Source organism: Salvelinus alpinus, chromosome 15 (genome assembly GCF_045679555.1).
Source record: "Salvelinus alpinus chromosome 15, SLU_Salpinus.1, whole genome shotgun sequence".
Lineage (NCBI taxonomy): Eukaryota > Metazoa > Chordata > Actinopteri > Salmoniformes > Salmonidae > Salvelinus > Salvelinus alpinus.
The window spans coordinates 23,072,039-23,097,456 of NC_092100.1; the positions used below are offsets into that span (position 1 = coordinate 23,072,039).

General features: G+C 44.5%; 1 protein-coding gene across 4 annotated transcripts in view; it reads right to left on the minus strand.

Moving 5' to 3' along the window:
- The window catches only part of LOC139539746 (transmembrane protein 117-like), a 90,715-nt gene that overhangs the window by 31,539 nt on the left and 33,758 nt on the right, over positions 1-25,418 (minus strand). The window contains exon 2 of one of the 4 annotated variants that reach the window (XM_071342986.1): positions 23,021-23,182. The exons of 2 other annotated variants lie outside the window; for them this stretch is intronic. Coding sequence is in view for 1 of the 2 variants with exons in the window: in XM_071342984.1 (XP_071199085.1) it covers positions 22,746-22,960 (215 nt within the window). In the remaining variant the exon portion in view is untranslated. Of the gene's footprint in view, positions 1-22,745; positions 22,991-23,020; positions 23,183-25,418 lie in introns of those variants that run through there. One more of the 4 variants, XM_071342984.1, reaches the window with a different exon arrangement.

Below are 25,418 nucleotides of genomic sequence, written 5' to 3' on the forward strand. Positions count from 1 at the left end.
CCAAAAATGTATTGTATGCTGCTGCATAAATTATGTAATATGTCTGGGGGATATGTATACTGTAGCTAAGAAAGTAATACTATGTCTATGTTGTGTAGTAAGATGTTAGTAGCCCATGTGCCTCACCCTAATAATTTGGTCTATTTACCCCTCTTAATTTCACCCACTCTTCTGACTTGGTGGTGCACATGTAGCCTATAACCTGTTTTGAGAAATGTAATCATCGAATATTGTAAGTTTTCAGTGTCTGCTTATATGCCCCCTTTATTTATCCTATGCTTCTGACTTGGTGTACAGGGAGAACACTGTAAGAAGGGCCCATGTTCTGAATTCTGTACATTTCAAAAGTTCTGAACAAATAGTTATATTGACTACGTCTGTCCTTGCTATGCTCATTAATGTCCCCTTATGCCATAGTTTGTAGATCTCAATTGTCATTAGAAACCACATTTGTTTAAGCCAGTTTGCCATATCAGCTATGTTTATTTAAGGCAGTAAATGAGGCTGAATGAACTGTTTTGTTGCCAGACAAGGCTCCGCTGATAGCCAGGTGTAGCAGTGGTCAGATGTTGGGACTGCTGTTAGGACAGCTTTATGTAGGCCCTCACAGTTTGTGGGCACTGTTTTTCATTGTTATAGTACAATCGCATATAACCTTTTAAGCGCACACGTTTCCGCACTGAACCTTTTAAGCACAGAACACAGCTACAGGCAATGCTTGCTTGCACCTTTACATAGCTGAAGACCATGTGCCTCTAGCCAAAATCATGTAAAAGATTTGGTCAATATTACCGGAGATATGTTTTTTTCTTTTGTGTACATGTCATAAGCCATTTTAAAATACTCACAAGACGCAATTCTTTGGTTTGATAACAAACAACATTGTTTAGCTAGCTAGCTAGCAACCAGATAACTTAACCACTGACTAGGCTATGCACAGATATGGATGGCACAGGAAGAACTGAAAATGAATAGGGTACTCAAAGAGATGCATCAAAGGTAGGCTGCATATGCAAGAGTGATGTGTGTATTATTGTGTTTGTGAGAGAGGATGTGTGTGCGAGCAGGAGTAAATGTGACAGAGAGGGTGTGGGAGGAAGGGAGAGTGTGTAGGCCTACAGTATGTGTTTTACATTTATCTGAAAAGTACAGAAGGTTACAGTGTTTAAAATCTCTTTGTTCTTTGTATCCATAGAGACAGTTATTTTTTCCTACTGTCACACTCATTTAGAATTCCTGAGTAAGGGGGATTATTTAAGATACTCAAGGGTTTCAGATCACTTCCAAAGATGGGCAGGAACTCTGCTGTCCTAGCTTCAGGGGAAAGCTGATTTCACCATTGGGGTGCCAGGACAGAGAAGAGCTTGGTCCTCCCACCCCTACCAGAGGTGGCAGAATGGAGACCAGAGGTGGCAGAATGGAGTACTCGGATTGGGTTGTAGAGTATAGCCTGAAGGTAGGGAGAGGCAGTTCCTCTTGTTGCACCGCAGACAAGTACCATGGTCTTGTAGTGGATGCGAGCTTCGACTGGAAGCTAGTGGAGTTTACGGAGGAGTAGGGTGACATGGGAGAACATGCGAAGGTTGAATACCAGGTGGGCTGCAGCATTATGGATAATTTGCAGGGGTTTGATGGCACAAGTGGGGAACCCAGCCAACAGCAAGTCGCAGTAGTCAAGACAGGAGATGACAAGTGCCTGGATTATGTGAGTTAGGGTTGTACTCTACGGATATTGTAGAGCCTTCAAACTCAACTCTGGACCTCAAAGCCAGTTTCACTACATTTTTTCATTGTTCCCCTCTAGTGATTTAGACCTGGGACACCAGGTACTTGCAATTCATTATCAGGTAGAACAGAAAACCAGCAGGCTCCGGACCTTGTAGGGTAAGAGTTGTAGAGCATAAAACCTGCAGGAGCAAGTCACTACTTTGATGTTTGCAGAGAACAACAGGGTGTTGTCCAGGGTCAAGCCAAGGTTCTTTGCACTCTGGGAGGGGGACACCGTGGAGTTGTCAACCATGATGTAGAGGTCTTGGAACGGGCAGGCCTTCTCCAGGAGGAAGAGCAGCTCTGGCTTGTCAAGGTTGAAATTGAGGTGGTGGGCCAACATCTAAGCTGAGATGTCTGCCAGGCACGCAGAGAAGTGTGTCGTCAGAAGGGGGAGAAGTAAAAAAGTAGCTGAGTGTCATCCGCATAGTAATGATAGGAGAGACCATGTGAGGATATGACGGAGCCAAGTGACTTGGTGTATAGAGAGAAGAGGAGAGGGCCTAGATCCGAGCCCTCGGGGACACCAGTAGTGAGTATGTGGAGCAGACAGAGCCTCTGCACGTTACCTGGTAGGAGAAGCCTGCCAGGTAAGATGCAATCCATGAGTGTGCAGAGGTTGAGATGCCCAGCCCTGAGCGGATTGAGAGGAGAATCTAATGGCTCACGGTGTCGAAGGCAGCGGATAGATCTAGGAGGATGAGAATAGAGGAGAGAGTGTCATCTGCGGCAATGTAGAAAGTGTCCGTGACACAGAGAAGAGCAGTCTCAGTTGAGTGACCTGTCTTGAAGCCTGACTGGTTAGCATCAAAAAGATCATTGAGATAGAGATAGCGACAGAGCTGTTCAGAGACAGCACACTCAAGTGTATTGGAAAGAAAGTTACGTGTGAGTAGGACCAGTGGACTCAATAGGCTCAAGAGTGAATGAGGAGCGGATGTCGTCAACCTTCTTTCAAAGTGGTTGACAAAGTCGTCCTCAGAGAGGGAGGAGGGGGGGTGGAAAAGAGTTTCCTAGGGTTAGAAGCAGAATCCTGAAATTTTGCACGAATAGAAAGTGTCTTTAGCAGCGGATACAGAGGAAGAGAAGGTCGAGAGGAGGGAGTGATAGGTTCTCCGGAAGTTTCATTTTCCTCCATTTTCTCTCAGCTGCCCACAGCCCTGTTCTGTAAGCTCACAATGAGTCACTCAACCACGGAGCAGGAGGGGAGGAAAGGGGACAGTACGAGTCATAGGATGGGGAAAGGGAGGAGAGTAGGGTCAAAGAAGCAGAATTAGGAGACAGGAGGGAGCAGGATTTAGCAGAAGAGAGAGATGATAGGATAGAAGAGGAAGGAGTAGTGGGAGAGAGAGAGCAAAGATTGCGACAGTGCATGACCATCTGGGTAAGGGCTGAGTGGCTAGGGTTGGAGGAGAGGGTGACAGAAAAATATACAAAGTAGTGATCAGGGACCTGGAGGGGGGGTTGCAGTGAGATTAGTATGAGAAAAGCCTCTAGTAAAGATAAGGTCAAGTGTATTGCCTGCCTTGTGAGTGGGTCAAAAGAGGGAGTGGGAGGGGAAAGAAAACTATTCGACGGCAGACATAGGGAGGTTGAAGTTGCCAAGTAAGAACAATGGAAATGAGCTTATCAAGGTGGCAAACTCATTGAGGAACTCTCTAAGGGCAACTGGTGGGCAATAAATTACAACAATGTTAAGCTTGAGTGTATGTTACAGTGACTTTTGTGTTATTTATGGTGAAAATGCTATTAAAACATTCTGATGTAGATCATTCTATGTTTTTGTCCCTTTCAATCAAAGCATAGTATGCCTGTATCTCAATGCACTACTGTTTAAATGTAAAATCCTTCTTTAGGGTCAAATTTTTGCAAATTCAAAGATTTAGATTAACTAATGCCATTAAGTTAAAGTCACGTTCTCAGAACATTAAGAAAACTTTCCATACAAAAACGCAACAAAACAACGTAACGAACGTAACGTTCTAAGAACATTTTCAGAATGTTATTTAAAATATATACATTCCGTTTTCAGCATCAACAAATCTCTATCCTCTAACTGGTTAAGTGTGTTCAGGTGTGCTGGCCAGGCCCACTAATTGGCCACACCTGATCTTAATCAGTGTTTGTTTCCTTTGAAATGGGGTCTATTTGAATAGACTAAAATGAACAGTTTGTATGGCATGCTAGCTCCATCCTGATGGCGCAGTGGACTAATTCCATGGGAACAGAAGTGCCACATTAAAATGGAAATGTGTTTGTACGTATGATTAATGCAGAAGCAAATTCATTTCCATATGTCCTATCTGTCCTATCTGTCCTAAACATCCCAGGATATCTTTCAGGACACCATAATAAAATGTTTCCAGAACATTTCTGCAACCTAAAAATGTATGTTGACATTTTCACTTCCATTCTCAGTACGTAAAAAAAAAGTTAACGTTAATTTTTACCAGTCAGGAAACTTTTGGCTTCGTTCCCAAAACCAATGGGAAACCAAAAACGTATGTTTCCACAACTTCCAAGGAACCGAATGTGTTAGCTGGGCCTGTTGCATTGGGGTGACATACGCTCCAACATTCTAGATGGCCAACAAGATACGGTAAAGGTCTCAAGACAACAGCCAATAGGACACACATGCCATAGACACAGACACACACACAGGTACAGACACTCACACAGACACACAGACACACTCACTAGTAATGGCGCCGGAGGAGATCGTTGCCGTTTTACGGTCTCCTGACCAATTGTGCTAATGCGTGTGTTTTTTTGACGTCATTTGTAACTTGTTTTGTACATAATGTTTCTGCCACCGTCTCTTATGACCGAAAAGAGCCTCTAGATATCAGGACAGCGATTAATCACCTCATACTGGACAAAGATTTTTTCTTTAACTAGTCGGACGCAAAGGATTTACTTCAGACACCCGATAAGGGCCAAATCCCCGTGATTCGCATGAGAAAGAGACAGAGATATCAGGGACATAGGTCGGGGTGCCTTGTAAGGATCCGACAACGAGTGGATAATCTGCCTCAACCATCAGTCCTCCGACAGCGAGAGGGTAATCTGCCTCTACCATCAGTCCTCCGACAGCGAGAGGATAATCTGCCTCAACCATCAGTCCTCCGACAGCGAGAGGGTAATCTGCCTCTACCATCAGTCCTCCGACAGCGAGAGGGTAATCTGCCTCTACCATCAGTCCTCCGACAGCGAGTGGATAATCTACCTCTACCATTAGTCCTCCGACAGCGAGAGGGTAATCTGCCTCAACCATCAGTCCTCCGACAGCGAGTGGATAATCTGCCTCTACCATCAGTCCTCCGACAGCGAGAGGATAATCTGCCTCTACCATCAGTCCTCCGACAGCGAGAGGGTAATCTGCCTCTACCATCAGTCCTCCGACAGCGAGAGGGTAATCTGCCTCAACCATCAATCCTCCGACAGCGAGTGGATAATCTGCCTCTACCATCAGTTTTTTTAATTTTTTTATTTAACCTTTATTTAACCAGGTAGGCAAATTGAGAACACGTTCTCATTTACAATTGCGACCTGGCCAAGATAAAGCAAAGCAGTTTGACACATACAACAACACATAGTTACACATGGAGTAAAACAAACATATAGTCAATGATACAGTGAAAAAAAAAAATAAGTCTATATACAATGTGAGCAAGTGAGGTGAGATAAGGGAGGTGAAGGCAAACAAATATATGTATAAATAGATAAAAATATAAAAAGGCCATGGTGGCGAAGTAAATACAACACAGCAAGTAAAATAAAAACTAAAAACACTGGAATGGTTGGTTTGCAGTGGAAGAAAGCGCAAAGTAGAGACAGAAATAATGGGGTGCAAAGGAGCAAAATAAATAAATAAATACAGTAGGTAAAGAGGTAGTTGTTTGGGCTAAATTATAGATGGGCTATGTACAGGTGCAGTAATCTATGAGCTGCTCTGACAGCTGGTGCTTAAAGCTAGTGAGGGAGATAAGTGTTTCCAGTTTCAGAGATTTTTGTAGTTCGTTCCAGTCATTGGCAGCAGAGAACTGGAAGGAGAGGCGGCCAAAGGAAGAATTGGTTTTGGGGGTGACCAGAGAGATAAACCTGCTGGAGCGCGTGCTACAGGTAGGTGTTGCTATGGTGACCAGCGAGCTGAGATAAGGGGGGACTTTACCTAGCAGGGTCTTGTAGATGACTTGGAACCAGTGGGTTTGGCGACGAGTATGAAGCGAGGGCCAGCCAACGAGAGTGTACAGGTCGCAGTGGTGGGTAGTATATGGGGCTTTGGTGACAAAACGGATGGCACTGTGATAGACTGCATCCAATTTATTGAGTAGGGTTTTGGAGGCTATTTTGTAAATGACATCACCGAAGTCGAGGATTGGTAGGATGGTCAGTTTTACAAGGGTATGTTTGGCAGCATGAGTGAAGGATGCTTTGTTGCGGAATAGGAAGCCAATTCTAGATTTAACTTTGGATTGGAGATGTTTGATGTGAGTCTGGAAGGAGAGTTTACAGTCTAACCAGACACCTAGGTATTTGTAGTTGTCCACATATTCTAAGTCAGAGCCGTCCAGAGTAGTGATGTTGGACAGGCGGGCAGGTGCAGGCAGCGATCGGTTGAAGAGCATGCATTTAGTTTTACTTGTATTTAAGAGCAATTGGAGGCCACGGAAGGAGAGTTGTATGGCATTGAAGCTCGCCTGGAGGGTTGTTAACACAGTGTCAAAAGAAGGGCCAGAAGTATACAGAATAGTGTCGTCTGCGTAGAGGTGGATCAGAGAATCACCAGCAGCAAGAGCGACATCATTGATGTATACAGAGAAGAGAGTCGGTCCAAGAATTGAACCCTGTGGCACCCCCATGGAGACTGCCAGAGGCCCGGACAACAGACCCTCCGATTTGACACACTGAACTCGATCAGAGAAGTAGTTGGTGAACCAGGCGAGGCAATCATTAGAGAAACCAAGGCTGTCGAGTCTGCCGATGAGGATGTGGTGATTGACAGAGTCAAAAGCCTTGGCCAGGTCAATGAATACGGCTGCACAGTATTGTTTCCTATCGATGGCGGTTAAGATATCGTTTATGACCTTGAGCGTGGCTGAGGTGCACCCATGACCAGCTCTGAAACCAGATTGCATAGCGGAGAAGGTATGGTGGGATTCGAAATGGTCGGTAATCTGTTTGTTGACTTGGCTTTCGAAGACCTTAGAAAGGCAGGGTAGGATAGATATAGGTCTGTAGCTGTTAGGGTCAAGAGTTTCCCCCCCTTTGAAGAGGGGGATAACCGCAGCTGCTTTCCAATCTTTGGGAATCTCAGACGACACGAAAGAGAGGTTGAAAAGGCTAGTAATAGGGGTGGCAACAATTTCAGCAGATAGTTTTAGAAAGAAAGGGTCCAGATTATCTAGCCCGGCTGATTTGTAAGGGTCCAGATTTTGCAGCTCTTTTAGAACATCAGCTGACTGTATTTGGGAGAAAGAGAAATGGGGAAGGCTTGGGCGAGTAGCAGAGGGGAGGGCAGTGCTGTTGTCCAGGGTAGGGGTAGCCAGGTGGAAAGCATGGCCAGCCGTAGAAAAATGCTTATTGAAATTCTCAATTATAGTGGATTTGTCGGTGGTGACAGTGTTTCCTATCTTCAGAGCAGTTGGAAGCTGGGAGGAGGTGTTCTTATTCTCCATGGACTTTACAGTGTCCCAGAACTTTTTTGAATTTGTGTTGCAGGAAGCAAATTTCTGCTTGAAAAAGCTAGCCTTGGCTTTTCTAACTGCCTGTGTATACTGGTTTCTAGCTTCCCTGAAAAGTTGCATATCACGGGGGCTGTTCGATGCTAATGCAGAACGCCATAGGATGTTTTTCTGTTGGTTAAGGGCAGTCAGGTCAGGAGAGAACCAAGGGCTATATCTGTTCCTGGTTCTAAATTTCTTGAATGGGGCATGCTTATTCAAGATGGTGAGGAAGGCATTTAAAAAAAATGTCCAGGCATCCTCTACTGACGATATGAGATCAATATCCTTCCAGGATACCTCGGCCAGGTCGATTAGAAAGGCCTGCTCGCTGAAGTGTTTCAGGGAGCGTTTGACAGTGATGAGTGGAGGTCGTTTGACCGCTGACCCATTACGGATGCAGGCAATGAGGCAGTGATCGCTGAGATCTTGGTTGAAAACTGCAGAGGTGTATTTGGAGGGCAAGTTTGTTAGGATGATATCTATGAGGGTACCCGTGTTTACGGAATTTGGGTGGTACCTGGTAGGTTCATTGATAATTTGTGTGAGATTGAGGGCATCAAGCTTAGATTGTAGGGTGGCTGGGGTGTTAAGCATGTTCAAATTTAGGTCGCCTAGCAGCACGAGCTCTGAAGATAGATGGGGGGCAATCAGTTCACATATAGTGTCCAGAGCACAGCTGGGGGCAGAGGGTGGTCTATAGCAGGCGGCAACGGTGAGAGACTTGTTTTTAGAGAGGTGGATTTTTAAAAGTAGAAGTTCAAATTGTTTGGGAACAGACCTGGATAGTAAAACAGAACTCTGCAGGCAATCTTTGCAATAGATTGCAACACCGCCCCCTTTGGCCGTTCTATCTTGTCTGAAAATCTTGTAGTTGGGGATGAAAATGTCAGAATTTTTGGTGGTCTTTCTAAGCCAGGATTCAGACACGGCTAAAACATCCGGGTTGGCAGAGTGTGCTAAAGCAGTGAACAAAACAAACTTAGGGAGGAGGCTTCTAATGTTAACATGCATGAAGCCAAGGCTATTACGGTTACAGAAGTCATCAAAAGAGAGCGCCTGGGGAATAGGAGTGGAGCTAGGTACTGCAGGGCCTGGATTCACCTCTACATCACCAGAGGAACAGAGGAGGAGTAGGATAAGGGTACGGCTAAAAGCTATGAGAATTGGTCGTCTAGAACTTCTAGAGCAGAGAGTAAAAGGAAGTTTCTGGGGGCGATAAAATAGCTTAAAGGAATAATGTACAGACAAAGGTATGGTAGGATGTGAATACAGTGGAGGTAAACCTAGGTATTGAGTGATGATGAGAGAGATATTGTCTCTAGAAACATCATTGAAACCAGGTGATGTCATCGCATATGTGGGTGGTGGAACTGAGAGGTTGGATATGGTATAGTGAGCAGGGCTAGAGGCTCTACAGTGAAATAAGCCAATAAACACTAACCAGAACAGCAATGGACAAGGCATATTTACATTAAGGAGAGGCATGCTTAATTGAGTGATCAATAAGGGTCCAGTGAGTAGAGGTTGGTTGGGGTCACGGCGATCCAGACAGCTGGCCGGGTAGATGGCTATCGGTAGCAAGATAGCATAGGATGGAGGTCTATTTGTAGATACCTCGTGCGTTTCCGTCGGTAGGTTAGTGGGGTTCCGTGTGGTAGAGGGGATCAATCCAAATTGGCAAAATAGATATAGTGACCCAAGAAAAAAATAAAATAAATAAATAATAATAATAATTGTCCGATATACTTATTCAGATAGCAGCCGATAAGACAGCTAACGGTTAGCGGGCCCCAGATGAGCGTTCAGGTAACGTCGGGACGGAGGTGCCAGTTGGATAACTCCCTCGGGCAGATAACGTCGGCAGTCAGTCGTGAAGGCCCGGTGGGGCTCCGTATCTGCAGCAACAACAAAAAAAAAACAAAAAACAAAAAAAAAAAACGGGTCCGGATAGGTGACTGTAGCCCAGGAATGGCTGATGGAACTCCTCAGCTGGCTAGCTCCGGAATGATTTGAGTTTGCTCCGGGATCGACGTAAGCCAATAGTCACACGGTTTGCAGCTAGCTAGCTGCGAAATCAAGGTGCAAATGTCCAGAGCCTGCGGCTGAAATCCGGGGAAACTGAGAGAAAAAAAGTCCCGGAATGCTCCGGTCCGAGTCGCGTTGCACAAAAGTGCCGGTAGATTATCGAGCTAAAGGAATAGCTGATGACCACAAAACGTGGGCAGCTGAAACACCAACGCTAGCCAGCAAACCGGCTAATTTCTGGGCAGCTACAGATTAGCTTCTGGCTAGCTATCGGATAGCTTCTGGTTAGCTTTCTGGCTAGCTTCTGAATTAGCCCCTGGCTAGCTTCCACGGTGGATTTTCAGATTTGAGGTAAATAATACTTTTTTGTAATTGGTGAAGCGGGTTGCAGGAAAGCTTTTGCAGGAAAGCTTTTGTAGTTGAGTTCTTGGATAATAAAATATATAAAAGATATGCGAAGAAAGGTGTAAATATATATATATACAGGACACGACAATACGAAACAGAAATGACGTCTGAACTGCTAAGCCATCTTGGAATCAGTCCTCCGACAGCGAGTGGATAATCTGCCTCTATCATCAGTCCTCCGACAGCGAGAGGGTAATCTGCCTCTACCATCAGTCCTCCGACAGCGAGAGGGTAATCTGCCTCTACCATCAGTCCTCCGACAGCGAGAGGGTAATCTGCCTCTACCATCAGTCCTCCGACAGCGAGAGGGTAATCTGCCTCTACCATCAGTCCTCCGACAGCGAGAGGGTAATCTGCCTCAACCATCAGTCCTCCGACAGCGAGTGGATAATCTGCCTCTACCATCAGTCCTCCGACAGCGAGTGGATAATCTGCCTCTACCATCAGTCCTCCGACAGCGAGAGGGTAATCTGCCTCTACCATCAGTCCTCCGACAGCGAGAGGGTAATCTGCCTCTACCATCAGTCCTCCGACAGCGAGAGGGTAATCTGCCTCTACCATCAGTCCAATTAACCAACGTACAATCATTGGATAACAAAATAGACTAACTACCATCATGAATATCCTACCAAGGGGACATTAAAAACTATAATATCTTATGTTTCACCGAGTCGTGGCTGAACGACGACATGAATAACATACAGCTGGCAGGGTTTATGCTGCAATGGCAAGATAGAACAGCCGCCTCCGGTAAGACAAGGGGTGGCAGTCTATGTATATTTGTAAACAACAGCTGGTGCATGAAATCGCTGTACACCACCCTATTTAACAAGAGCGTTTTCATCTAGTTTTCATACACTTCGGTTGGAGTCATTAAAACTCATTTTTCAACCACTCCACAAATTTATTGTTAACAAACTATAGTTTTGGCAAGTCAGTTAGGACATCTACTTAGTGCATGACACAAGTAATTTTTCCAACAATTGTTTACAGACAGTGTATTTAACTTATATTCACTGTATCACAATTCCAGTGGGTCAGAAGTTTACATACACTAAGTTGACAGTGCCTTTAAACAGCTTGGAAAATTCAAGAAAATTATGTCATGGCTTTAAGAATAAATCAGCTAATTGACATAATTTAGGTCAATTGGAGGTGTACCTGTGGATGTATTTCAAGGCCTACCTTCAAACTCAGTGCCTCTTTGCTTGACATCATGGGAAAATCAAAAGAAATCTGCCAAAAAATTGTAGACCTTCACAAGTCTGGTTCATCCTTGGGAGTGTCACGCCCTGACCGTAGAGAGCTTTTTATGTCTCTATTTTGGTTTGGTCAGGGTGTGATTTGGGTGGGCATTCTATGTTCATTTTCTATTTTTTGTATTTCTTTGTGTTTGGCCGGGTGTGGTTCTCAATCAGAGGCAGCTGTCTATCGTTGTCTCTGATTGAGAATCATACTTTAGCAGCTTTTTCCCACCTGTGTTTTGTGGGTAGTTGTTTTCTGTTTAGTGTTTTGCACCTGACAGGACTGTTTCGGTTTCGGTTATTCACTTTGTTATTTTTTGTTTCGTGTTCAGTTTAAATAAAAAGTCATGAACACTTACCACGCTGCGCTTTGTTCCGATTCCTCTTCATCCGACGACGACACTCGTTACAGGGAGCAATTTCCAAAATGCCTGAATATACCATGTTCATCTGTACAAACAATAGTACGCAAGTATAAACACCATGGGACCACGCAGCCGTCATACCACTCAGGAAGGAGACGTGTTCTGTCTCCGAGAGATGAACGTACTTTGGTGTGAAAAGTGCAAATCAATCCCAGGCCTACAAACCTGACTCCCGCTCTGTCAGGAGGAATGGGCCAAAATTCACCCAACTTATTGTGGGAAGCTTGTGTAAGGCTACCCAAAACGTTTGACTCAAGTTAAACAATTTAAAGGCAATGCTACCAAATACTAATTGAGGGTATGTAAACGTCTGACCCACTGGGAATGTGATGAAAAAAATAAAAGCTGAAATAAATCATTTTCTCTACTATTATTCTGACATTTCACATTCTTAAAATAAAGTGGTGATCCTAACTGACCTAAAACAGGGGATTTTTACTAGGATTAAATGTCAGGAATTGTGAAAAACTGAGTTTAAATGTATTTGGCTAAGGTGTATGTAAACTTCCGACTTCAACTGTATATTCTTCGTAGCTGTCTATTTATTACCACAAACCGATGCTGGCACTTAGCCCGCACTCAATGAGCTGTATACGGCCATAAGCAAACAGGAAAACGCTCATCCAGAGGCGGCGCTCCTGGTGGCCGGGGACTTGAATGCAGGGAAATTTAAATCCGTTTTACCTCATTTCTAACTCTAGACCACCTTTACTCCACACACAGAGATGTCTATAAAACTCTCCCTCCATTTGGCAAATCTGACCATAATTCTATTCACCTGATTCCTGCTTACAAGCAAAAACTAAAGCAGGAAGCACCAGTGACTCGGTCAATAAATAGTGGTCAGATGGCGCAGATGCTAAGCTACAGGACTGTTTTGCTAGCACAGACAGGAAATGTTCTGGGATTCTTCTGATGGCATTGAGGAGTACACCATATCAGTCACTGGCTTCATCAATAAGTGCATCGATGACGTCGTCCCCAAAGTGACTGGACGTACATACCCCAACCAGAAGCCATGGATTACCGGCAACATACGCACTGAGCTAAAGGGTAGAGCTGCCACTTTTCAAGGAGCGGGACTCTAACCTGGATGCTAAAAAGAAATTCCGCTATGCCCTCCGACAAACCATCAAACAGGCAAAGCGTCAATACAGGACTAAAATTGAATCGTACTACACCGGCTCCGACGCTCGTCGGATGTGGCAGGGCGTTTTAAGGAGGCGCTGACAGAGAGGGCTGCCTCGCTTCTAGTTCTTAGGAAATGTTGCAGTATTTAGCTTTTTTATGTATTATTTCTTACATTGTTAGCCCAGAAAATGTAATGTGTTATTACATACAGCCGGGAAGAACTATTGGATATCAAAGCAGTGGTAACTCACCAGCACTACCAGTATTACGACCAGGAATACGACTTTCCCAAAGCGGTTCCTTTGTTCTCACCACCCAGGGCAATTTAACTGATTCCCGGAAGCCTACCCAAAACAACGCCGGAGGTGAAGAGGAATTCAGAGCGGTCTTCTAGTCCGACTTAGGAGGCGAGCACACCACCCGCCACTTCCGAGTATTTTACTCGCTAATGTTCCGTCACTGTATAACAAAGTTGACGAGGTCAGGGCAAGGGTATCTTTCCAGTGAGACACTAGGGATTGTAACATACTCTGTTTCACGGAAACATGGCTCTCTTGGGATATAATGTCGGAGTCGGTCCAGCCATCTGGATTCTCAGTTCATCGCGCCGACAGGAAAAAACATCTCTCCGGGAAGAAGGGCGGAGGTGTATGTTTCATGATTAACGACTCATGGTGTAATTGTGATTACATACAGGAGCTCAAGTCCTTTTGTTCACCCGACCTAGAATACCTCGACCTAGAATACAATCAAATGCCGACCATATTATCTTCCAAGAGAATGTTCTTTCATTATAGCCACGGCCGTGTACATCCCCCCTAAAGCCGACACCACGATGGCCCTCAAGGAACTTCACTGGACGTTATGCAAACTGGAAACCACATATCCAGAGGCTGTATTTACTGTAGCTGGGGATTTTAACAAATCAAATTTGAGGAAAAGGCTGCCTAAATTCTATCAGCATATCGACTGTAGCACTCGAGCTGCTAAAACACTAGACCACTGTTACTCCAACTTCCGGGATGCATACAAGGCCCTCCCCCGCGTTCCTTTCGGAAAATCGGACTCCATTTCGCTCCTACCTTACTATAGGCAGAAACTCAAAAAGGAAGTACCCGTGCTAAGGACTATTCAACACAGGTCTGACCATTCGGAATCCACGCTTCAAGATTGTTTTGATCACGCACACTGGGATATGTTCCCGGTAGCCCCCGAGAATAACATTGACGAAAACACTTAAATTGTAACTGAGTTTATCAGGAAGTGTATAGGAGATGTTGTACCCACTGTGACTATTAAAACCTACCCTAACCAGAAACAATGGATATATGGCAGCATTCGCACAAAACTGAAAGCGCAAACCACCGCATTTAACCATGGCAAGGTAACTGGGAATATGGCAGAATACAAACAGAGTAGTCATTCCCGCCGCAAGGCAATCAAACAGGCAAAACGTCAGTATAGAGACAAATTGGAGTCGCAATTCAACGGCTCAGACACGAGACGTATGTGGGAATCCAGACAATCACGAACTACAAAAGGAAAACCAGCCATGTCGCGGACACCAATGTCTTGCTTCCGGACAAGCTAAACACGTTCTTTGCCCGCTTTGAGGATAACACAGTGCCACCGACACGGCCCGCTACTAAGGACTCAATCTCTCCCTATCCGAGTCTGCTGTCCCCATATGCTTCATGGCCACCATTGTTCCTGTACCCAAGAATGCAAAGGTAACTAAACTAAATGACTATCGCCCCGTAGCACTCACTTCTGTCATCATGAAGTGCTTTGAAAGACTAGTCAAGGATCATATCACCTCCACCTTACCTGTCACCCCTAGACCCACTTCAAATTGCTTACCACCTCAATAGGTCCACAGATGATGCAATCGCCATCACACTGCACACTGCCCTATCCCATCTGGACAAGAGGAATACCTATGTAAGAATGCTGTTCATTGACTATAACTCAGCATTCAACACCATAGTACCCTCCAAGATCATCTTTAAGCTCGAGGCCCTGGGTTTGAACCCCGCTCTGTGCAATTGGGTCCTGGACTTCCTGAAGGGCTGCCCCCAGGTGGTGAAGGTAGGAAACAACACCTCCACTTTGCTGATCCTCAACACTGGGGTCCTACAAGGGTGTGTACTCAGCCCCCTCCTGTACTCCCTGTTCCCCCATGACTGTGTGGCCAAGCACGCCTCCAACTCAATCATCAAGTTTACAGACGATACAACATTAGTAGGCTTGATTATAAACAACAACGAGACAGCCTACAGGGAGGAGGTGAGGGCTCTGGGAGTGTGGTGCCAGGAAAATAACCTCTCACTCAACGTCAACCAAAACAAAGGAGAGAAACAGAGGGAACACCCCCCTATCCACATCGACGGGACAGCAGTGGAGAAGGTGGAAACTTCCTCAGCGTCCACCCACACAGACAGTGTGGTGAAGAAATATCATCAAGGACAACAACCACCCGAGCCACTGCCTGTTCACCCCGCTATCATCCAGAAGGCAAGGTCAGTACAGGTGCATCAAAGCTGGGAACAAGAGAATGAAAAACAGCTTCTATCTCAAGGCCATCAGACTGTTAAATAGCCATCACAAGCACAGAGAGGCTGCTGCCTATATACATAGACTTGAAATCTTTGGCCACTCTATTAAATGGAACATTAGTCACTTTAATAATGTCACTTATAATGTTTACATATCTTGCATTACTCATCTCATTGGTATATACTGTATTCTATACTATTCTACTGTATCTTAGTCTATGCCGCTCTGACATTGCACGTCCATATATTTATATATTGTTAATTTATATATGACTTAGATTTGTGTGTACTGGGTATATGTTGTGAAATTGTTAGATATTACTTGTTAGATATTGCTGCTCTGTCGGAACAAGAAGCACATGCATTTCGCTACACCCGCAATAACCTCTGCTAAACATGTGCATGTGACCAATATAATTGGATATGATTTGATTTGCAAACTATTACAGACTATAAAGGGAAGCACAGCCGTGAACTGCCCAGTGACACCAGCCTACCAGAAGAGATAAATTACTTCTATGCTCGCTTCGAGGCAAGCAGCACTGAAGCATGCATGAAGGCATCAGCTGTTCCAGACGACTGTGTGATCACACTCTCTGTAGCCGATGTGAGTAAGACCTTTAAAGAGGTCAACATTCACAAGGCCACAGGGCCAGATAGATTACCAGGACGTGTACTCCGAGCATGCGCTGACCAACTGGCAAGTGTCTTCACTGACATTTTCAACCTGTCCCTGACTGAGTCTGTAAAACCTACATGTTTCAAGCAGATCACCATAGTCTCTGTGCCAAAGAACACTAAGGTAACTTGCCTAAATGATACCGCCCCGTAGCACTGACGTCTGTAGCCATGAAGTGCTTTGAAAAGCTGGTCATGGCTCACATCAACACCATTATCCCAGAAAACCTAGACCCACTCCAATTTGCAATTTGATCACAGACAACGCTGAGACAGCCTATAGGGAGGAGGTCAGAGACCTGGCTGTGTGGTGCCAGGATAACAACCTCTCCCTCAACGTGATCGAGACAAAGGAGATGATTGTGGACTACAAGAAAAGGAGGACCGAGCACACCCCCATTCTCAACGACGGGGCAGTAGTGGAGCAGGCTGAGCGCTTCAAGTTCCTTGGTATCCACACCACCAAAAAGCGATCATGGTCCAAGCACACCAAGACAGTTGTGAAGAGGGCACAACAAAGCCTATTCCCCCTCAGGAGACTGAAAAGATTTGGCATGGGTCCTCAGATCCTCAAAAAGTTCTACAGCTGCACCATCGAGAGCATCCTGACTGGTTGCATCACTGCCTGGTATGGCAACTGCTCTGTCTCCCACTGCAAGGCACTACAAAGGGTAGTGCGACCGGCCCAGTACATCACTGGGGCCAAGCTTCCTGCCATCCAGGACCTCTATACCAGGCGGTATCAGAGGAAGGCACCAAAAATTGACAAAGACTCCAACCACCCTAGTCATAGATTGTTCTCTCTGCTACCGCACGACAAGCGGTACCGGAGCACCAAGTCTAAGTTCAAAAGGTTTCTAAACAACTGCTACGCCCAAGCCATAAGACTTCTGAACAGCTAATGAAATGGCTAGACCCCCCCCTCTTTAATGCTGCTGCTACTCTCTGTTTATTATCTATGCATAGTCACTTTAACTCTACCTACATGCACATATTACCTCAATTACCTCGACTAACCGATGCCCCCGCACATTGACTCTGTACTGGTTCTCACTGTATATAGCCTCACTACTGTTATTTTACTGCTGCTCTTTATTTTTATTTTTTTTACTTAGCTATTTTTTACTTAACACTTATTTTTCTTAAAACTGCATTGTAGGTTAAGGGCTTGAAAATAAGCATTTCACTGTAACCTGTTGTATTTGGTGCATGTGACAAATACAATTTGATTTGATTTGATTCGCTGAAGGCAGTATAGGCACTATTTTGGTAAAGCATGAAATGGGAGAGTGATAGCGGGTAACATTTATCGTCTCAGCGGACCGGCTGCTCCGTTCAGCCATGCATCTCTGCGTTTCCCTTCCTCCTGCCAAATAGAAAGAGCGGGTATGATAGATGTCACAGCTCACTGTCACAGCTCTGGCCAGTTTGACAGATTATACAAGCATATTCTCCTCCCCTGTATAGAACAACAACACCTTACCGCTAGCTATTAGCCTGCCAAGTCTACTTCCACTGACAGCATGTTTGCAATACGTAATTTCATTTTTATGTTTTACAACCAAAACAAACAAATGGTAAATCACAAGCCCTCGACCTTGGAGCTGGATGGATACTCAATACCCAATAAGGGATATCTCTATTGCATGTGCTTATTGGGCCAGTATAGTTGGGCCCTGTCCAGAAGCAACCCTAACCCTAGGCATTTGTGTAGATCTGGAACAACTTGATACGTGTAAGCAATAGGGTGAATGCACTTTGAAGTAAATCTCAGCTATGGTAAAAGTACACTTGATTTTCAGGACTATCATTAATATGCCCCACCGGCATTAGACAACTATACAGAAAGCCCTTACATATCTACAATTAGTAAATAAAACAAATGATAACAGAACAGTCTGATTACCTGATACCTGACACGGACATGGTGGCGTAGAAAGGAAGATCGGAACTTTGTGAACTAAGAGGTTGTGAGTTCAAATCCCAGGTGACAAAATGTCGAATAATAATTACGGGTATAAATGACCATGCACAATGTAATCACATACAGTTAATTCGGAAAGTATTCTGACCCCTTGACTTTTTCCACATTTTATTAAGTACAGCCTTATACAGCCTTATTCTAAAATTGATTAAATTAATGTTTTTTCTCATCAATCTACACACAGTACCCCATAATGAACAGGTAATAACATTTTTTTTTTTTTTGCAAATGTATACAAAAACACAAAAACAGAAATACCTTATTTACATAAGTATTCAGACCCTTTGCTATGATAATCAAAATTGAGCTCAGGTGCAACCTGTTTCCATTGATCATCCTTGAGATGTTTCTACAACTTGATTAGAGTCCAGCTGTGGTAAATTCAAGTGATTGGACATGATTTGCAAAGGCACACACCTTTCTATATAAGGTCCCACAGTTGACAGTGCATGTCAGAGCAAAGACGAAGCCACGAGGTCGAAGGAATTGTCCGTAAAGGTCAGAGACAGCAGGATTGTGTCGAGGCACAGATCTGGTGAAGGGTACGAAAACATGTCTGGAGCACTGAAGGTCCCCAAGAACACAGTGGCCTCCATTATTCTTAAATAGAAAAAGTTTGGAACTACCAAGACTCTTCCTATAGTTGTCCGCCAAACTGAGCAATCAGGGGAGAAGGGCCTTGGTTAGGGAGGTGACCAAGAACCCGATGGTCGCTCTGACAGAGCTCCAGAATTCCTCTGTGAAGATGGGAGAACCTTCCAGAAGGACAACCATCTCTGCAGCACTCCACCAATCAGGCCGTTATGGTAGAGTGGCCAGACGGAAGCCACTCCTCAGTAAAAGGCACATGACAGTAAGCTTGGAGATTGCCAAAAGGCACCTAAAGAGTCCCAGACCATGAGAAACAAGATTCTCTGGTCTGAATGCCAAGTGTCACATCTGGAGGAAACCTGGGACCATCCCTACGTTGAAGCATGGTGGTGGCAGAGTCATGCTGTGGGGATGTTTTTCAGCAGCAGGGACTGGGAGACTAGTCAGGATCCAGGGAATGATGAACGGAGCAAAATACAGAGAGATCCTTGATGAAAACCTGCTCCAAAGCGCCTCAGACTGGGGCAAAGGTTCTCCTTCCAACAGGACAATGACCCTAAGCACACAGCCAAGACAATGCAGCAGTGGCTTCTCTGAATGTCCTTGAGTGGCCCAACCAGAGCCCAGACTTGAACCCGATCGAACATCTCTGGAGAAACCTGAAAAGAGCTGTGCAGCGATGCTCCCCATCCAACCTGACAGAGGTTGAGAGGATCTGCAGAGAAGAATGGGAGAAACTCCCCAAATACAGCTGCGTCAAGCCTGTAGTGTCATAACCAAGAAGACTCAAGGCTGTAATCGCTGCCAAAGGTGCTTCAACAAAGTACTGAGTAAAGGGTCTGAATACTTATGTAAATGTGATACATATATATATATATACACATTTTCAAACATTTAAGAAAACCTGTTGTTGCTTTGTCATTATGAGGTATTGTGTGTAGATTGATGAGGGGGAAAAACTATGTAATACATTTTAGAATAAGGCTGTAACGTAACAAAATGTGGAAAAAGTCAAAGGGTCTGAATACTTTCCGAATGCACTGTATGTTAAAGTGTGTCAAATACAGTACCTTCAGAAAGTATTCACACACACTTTATCCACTTTTTGTTGTGTTACATCCTGAATTTTTAATGGATTAAATTTAGATTTTTTGTCACTGGCCTACACACAATACCCCATAATGTCAAGCGGAATTATGTTCTTTTAATTTTTTAAATAAAAATTAAATGCTGAAATGTCTTGAGTCAATACGTATTCAACCCCTTTGTTATGGCAAACCTAAATACGTTCAGGAGTAAAAGTGTGCTTAACAAGTCACATAATAAGTTGCACGGACTCATTCCATATTCAATAATAGTGGTTAACATGATTTTTGAATAACTACCTCATCCTTGTACCCTAGACATACAATTATCTGTAAGAATTTCAAGCACAGATTCAACTACAAAGACCAGGGAGGTTTTTCAATACCTCGCAAAGAAGGGCACCTATAGAGTACCACAGTATGAGTCATAATACCCATAAAACCTAGCGGTGAAACAGGGAAATGGTTCCAATAGTTTTTTCCACCATTCATCTTTCCCATAGGGGATTTTAGAAGCAATTAAAATAAGAGCTGTGTTTCGTGTAGGCTTACCCAGGCATGACGTCGTGTAAATCTCTCTAGGACAGGGTGACTTTTATCAATATATTCACATGTATTTATCCCCCCAAAATGAAATGCTAATTTGCTGCTAATGTGACTATCATAAAGAACTACAAATTCCATGATGATCCGGATGAGACTGCCGAATTGAGGCAAAGGTAAGAATCTCTGTATTAACTATCTAATGTTAGCGAAATGTAGTAATGAATAAATAGGCAACATTTCTTTAAAAAAGGAAAATTCTGTAAACTGTCTTGTGCTAGTTTTAAATTGACACAATAACTGTTAGCATAGGTGTCAGCTAGAGATGACATGTAAGAGCTTGCAGGGATTTGTAGTTTTGCATGATGTCTTCTTTGATGCTAATTAGCATTTTCGAATCTGAGATTAAATAGAGCCGAATATATTGATAAAAGTCACCTTGTCCGAGAGATATTTATATAATCAAAACAGCCCGCCAGGGTAAGTCCACCTGAAACAGACCTTACTTAAAGTGTTTCTAAAATCCCCTAAGGGGGAAAATTAACGGTAGAAAAATTATTGGAACCATTTCACTGTTTGACGGCTAGGTTTTATGGGTATTATGACACCTCCACTGTGAGGCTATGTAGGTAGATGGGTAAAAAAAGTTATTAATTAACCTTTGGATGGTGTGTCAATATACCCAGTCACTACAAAGGTACAGGCATCCTTCCTAACAGTTGCCGGAGAGGATGGAAACCGCTCAGGGTTTTCACCATGAGGCCAATAGTGAACATAACAGTTCGAGTTTAATGGCTGTGATAGGAAAAAACTGAGGATGGATCAACAACATTGTAGTTACTCCACAATACTAACCTACACTTAACAAAATGTAAATGCAACATGCAACAATTTCAAAGATTTTACTGAGTTACAGTTCATATAAGGAACTCAAGTAAATTCAAATAAATTCATTATGCCCTAATCTATGGATTTCACATGACTAGGAATACAGATATGCATCTGTTGGTCACAGATACCTTTAAAAAAAAGTGGTGGCATGGATCATAAAACCAGTCAGTATCTGGTGTGACCACCATTTGCCACATGCAGCGTTGATCAGTCTGTTGATTGTGGCATGTGGAATGTTGTCCCACTCCTCTTCAATGGCTGTGCGAAGTTGCTGGATATTGGTGGGAACTGGAACACGCTGTTGTCCACGTCGATCCAGAGCATCCCAAACATGATCAATGGATGACAAGTCTGGTCAGTATGCAGGCCATGGAAGAAAAGGGGACATTTTTAGCTTCCGGGAATTGTGAGAAAGCCATCTTCTCCCGGGAGACCGCTGGCAGCGGCACCTGTCAGTACCCCTTCGTCAGGTCCAGGGTGCCTTCCCCAAGCGGTCGATCAGTTTGTCCACCCGGGGCATGGGGTAGGCGTCGAATTTACTGACCTCGTTCCCAGAAGCCGTTGCAGAAGCGGACGGTTCTGTCCGGTTTCGGTACCAGCACTATAGGGCTAGACTACTCAGTGTGGGACTCCTCCAGTACCCCCATCTCTAGCATTGTCGTCACTTCCCGCTGGACCGCCGTCCTCCGTGATTCTGGTGTCCGGTATGGCCGTTTACACACTTTTGTGTAGATGTGATGTTCCACGAGATCCGTGGGCCCCGGCACCTCGGAGAACACGGCCGTATTCCACTGGACCAACTCTCAGAGCGCTTGTCGTTAGGTCGGGCTGAGGTCTTCCCCCATGGAGACTTCGACAGAGGGCGGATTCTGCTGTGGCCGGGTACACATTGCGCACAGCGCCTCTAGTGCGTGCCACTTCTTCAGAAGGTTCACATGGTAAAGCTGGAGGGGTTTTCTCCACCCTGGTTGGCAGACCTTATAATTGACATTGCCTATCCGCTTGACGATATCATAGGACCCATGCCACGTAGCCAGGAATTTGCTCTCCATTGTGGGGATCAGCACCAAGACCTTCTCACCTGGGTGGAACTCTCGTGATTGGGCCCCCCGGTTGTAAACACGCTCCTGGGCGTGTTGCGCCTGGGTCGTGTGCTCCCTCACCACTGGCCAAATCGCAGTCATCCTCTCCCTCATCTCCTCCACGTGTTCCACCATGCTGCGAAGGGGGGTTGGTTGGTACTCCCAGACCTTCTTGGCTAGGTCCAGCAGTCCGTGGGGCCGATGGCCATACAGGAGCTCAAGTGAGGAGAACCCAGTGGATGCTTGGGGTACCTCGCGCACCAATAACATCAGGTAGGGCAGCAGCTGGTCCCAGTTTCTTCCCGTCTCTCTCGATGACATTCTTCAGCATCTGTTTTAGGGTCTTATTGAAGTGTTCGACTAGCCCATCCGTTTGTGGATGGTACATACTGGTCGTCATTTGGTTGATTCGTAAAAGATTGCAGACCACTTTCATTACACGAGACATGAATGCGGGACCTGGTCCTACAGAATTTCCCGCAGAATACCCACCCGGCTGAATAAAGGAAGAGCTCCCGCGCGATAACGTTCGTTGCCGCCGTGCGTAATGGGGGATACCGGACGGCACCCCTATAATGGGAAAGGGAACCAAAGGGTTTCTATAATATACCATGTGAGCTGTGATCTGGCACTCCAGGCAGGTACGGCAGTAGTCCTCAACGGCACTCTTGACTCCGGGACAGTGGAACCGATTCCTGATCCGCTCCCTGGTTTTCTACATCCCCAGGTGTGCCCCGAGCAGGTGGGTGTGGGGGCGAGCTGCAAGACAGTCCTAACATACTGGGTGGGTATGAGTAACAAGTCTTTTGACTCCCCATTGTGCATTACTACCTGATACAATAAATTATGCTTGATGGCAAAGTGGGGGTAGCGCCACTCACTTACCCCGGGTAATAGTGCGCCGTCCACCGCGATCACCTGGCCCCTTGTGTTCTGGAGGTTGGGGTCTTCTAACTGGGCCGTCCCAAACTGGCCCGTGAGGATTCCCGTGTCGAGCGGTCCGTCTGGTGCCTCCACCGCCATAAAGGGAGGTGGAGACTTTTTGTCCTGAATACAAAGTGTTATGTTTGGGGCAAATCCAATACAGCACATTACTGAGTACCACTCTCCATATTTTCAAGTATACTGGTGGCTACATCATGTAATGCATATGCTTGTAATTGTTAAGGACTGGGGAGTTTTTTCAGCATAAAAAATAACCAGAATGGCGCCAGACACAGGCAAAATCCTAGAGGAAAACCTGGTTCAGTCTGCTTTCCACCAGACACTGGGAGACTAATTCACCTTTCATCAGGACAATAACCTAAAACACAAGGCCAAGTCTAAACTGGAGTTGCTTACCAAGGAGATAGTGAATGTTCCTGAGTGGCTGTTATAGTTTTGACTTAAATCTATTGCAAGACCTGAAAATGGTTGTCTAGCAATGATCAACAACCAACTTGACAGAGCTTGATGAATTTTGAAAATAATAATGGGCAAATGTTGCACAATCCAGGTGTGGAAAGCTCTTAACCAGAAGAGACTTAACCAGAAAGACTCACAGCTGTAATCCCTGCCAAAGGTGCTTCTACAAAGTATTGACTCAAGGGTGAGACTACTTACAGTTGAAGTCGGAAGTTTACATACATCTTAGCCAAATACATTTAAACTCAGTAGTTCACAATTCCTGACATTTAATCCAAGTAAAAATTCCCTGTTTTAGGTCAGTTAGGATCACCACTTTATTTTAAGAATGTGAAATGTCAGAAAAAAAGTAGAGAGAATTATTTATTTCATCTTTTATTTATTTAATCACATTCCCAGTCGGTCAGAAGTTTACATACACTCAATTAGTATTTGGTAGCATTGCCTTTAAATTGTTTAACTTGGGTCAAACGTTTCGGGTAGCCTTTCACAAGCATCCCACAATAAGTTGGGTGAATATTGGCCCATTCCTCCTGACAGAGCTGGTGTAACTGAGTCAGGTTTGTAGGACTTGTAGGACTCTGCCCACAAATTTTCTATGGGATTGAGGTCAGGGTTTTGTGATGGTCACTCCAATGCCTTGACTTTGTTGTCCTTAAGCCATTTTGCCACAACTTTGGAAGTATGCTTGGGGTCATTGTCCATTTGGAAGACCCATTTGCGACCAAGCTTTAAATTCATGACTGATGTCTTAAGATGTTGCTTCAATATATCCACATAATTTTCCTGCCTCATGATGCCATCTATTTTGTGAAGTGCACCAGTCCCTCCTGAAGCAAAGCACCTCCACAACATGATGCTGCCACCCCCGTGCTTCACGGTTGGGATGGTGTTCTTCGGCTTGCAATCCTCCCCCTTTTTCCTCCAAACATAACGATGGTCATTATGGCCAAACAGTTCTATTTTTGTTTCATCACACCAGAGGACATTTCTCAAAAAAGTACGATCTTTGTCCCCATGTGCATTCGCAAATCGTAGTATGACTTTTTATGGCGGTTTTGGAGCAGTGGCTTCTTCCTTGATGAGCGGCCTTTCAGGTTATGTCGATATAGGACTCGTTTTCCTGTGGATATAGATACTTTTGTACCTGTTTCCTCCAGCATCTTCACAGGGTCCTTTGCTGTTGTTTTGGGATTGATTTGCACTTTCGCACCAAAGTACGTTCATTTGTAGGAGACAGAATGCGTCTCGTTTCTGAGCGGTATGACGGCTGCGTGGTCCCATGGTGTTTATACTTGCGTACTATTGTTTGTACAGATGTGGTACCTTCAGGCATTTGGAAATTGCTCCCAAGGATGAACCAAACTTGCGGAGGTCTACAAATTTATTTTCTGAGGTCTTGGCTGATTTCTTTAGATTTTCCCATGATGTCAAGCAACGTGGCACTGAATTTGAAGGTAGGCCTTCAAATACATCCACAGGTACACCTCCAATAGACTCAAATGATGTCAATTAGCCTATCAAAAGCTTCTAAAGCGATGACATCATTTTCTGGAATTTTCCAAGCTGTTTAAAGGCACAGTCAACTTAGTGTATATAAACTTCTGACCCACTGGAATTGTGATACAGTGAATTATAAGTTGGAAAAATGACTTGTGTCATGCACAAAGTAGATGTCCTAACCGACTTGCTAAAACTATAGTTTGTTAATTAACAATACATTTGTGGAGTGGTTGAAAAACAAGTTTTCATGATTCCAACCGAAGTGTATGTAAACTTACGACTTCAACTGTATGTATGTAAATGAGGTATTTCTGCATTTCATTTTCACAATTTTTTTTAAAACATTTTTTTTTTTTTTAAATTACAACTTTCTCAT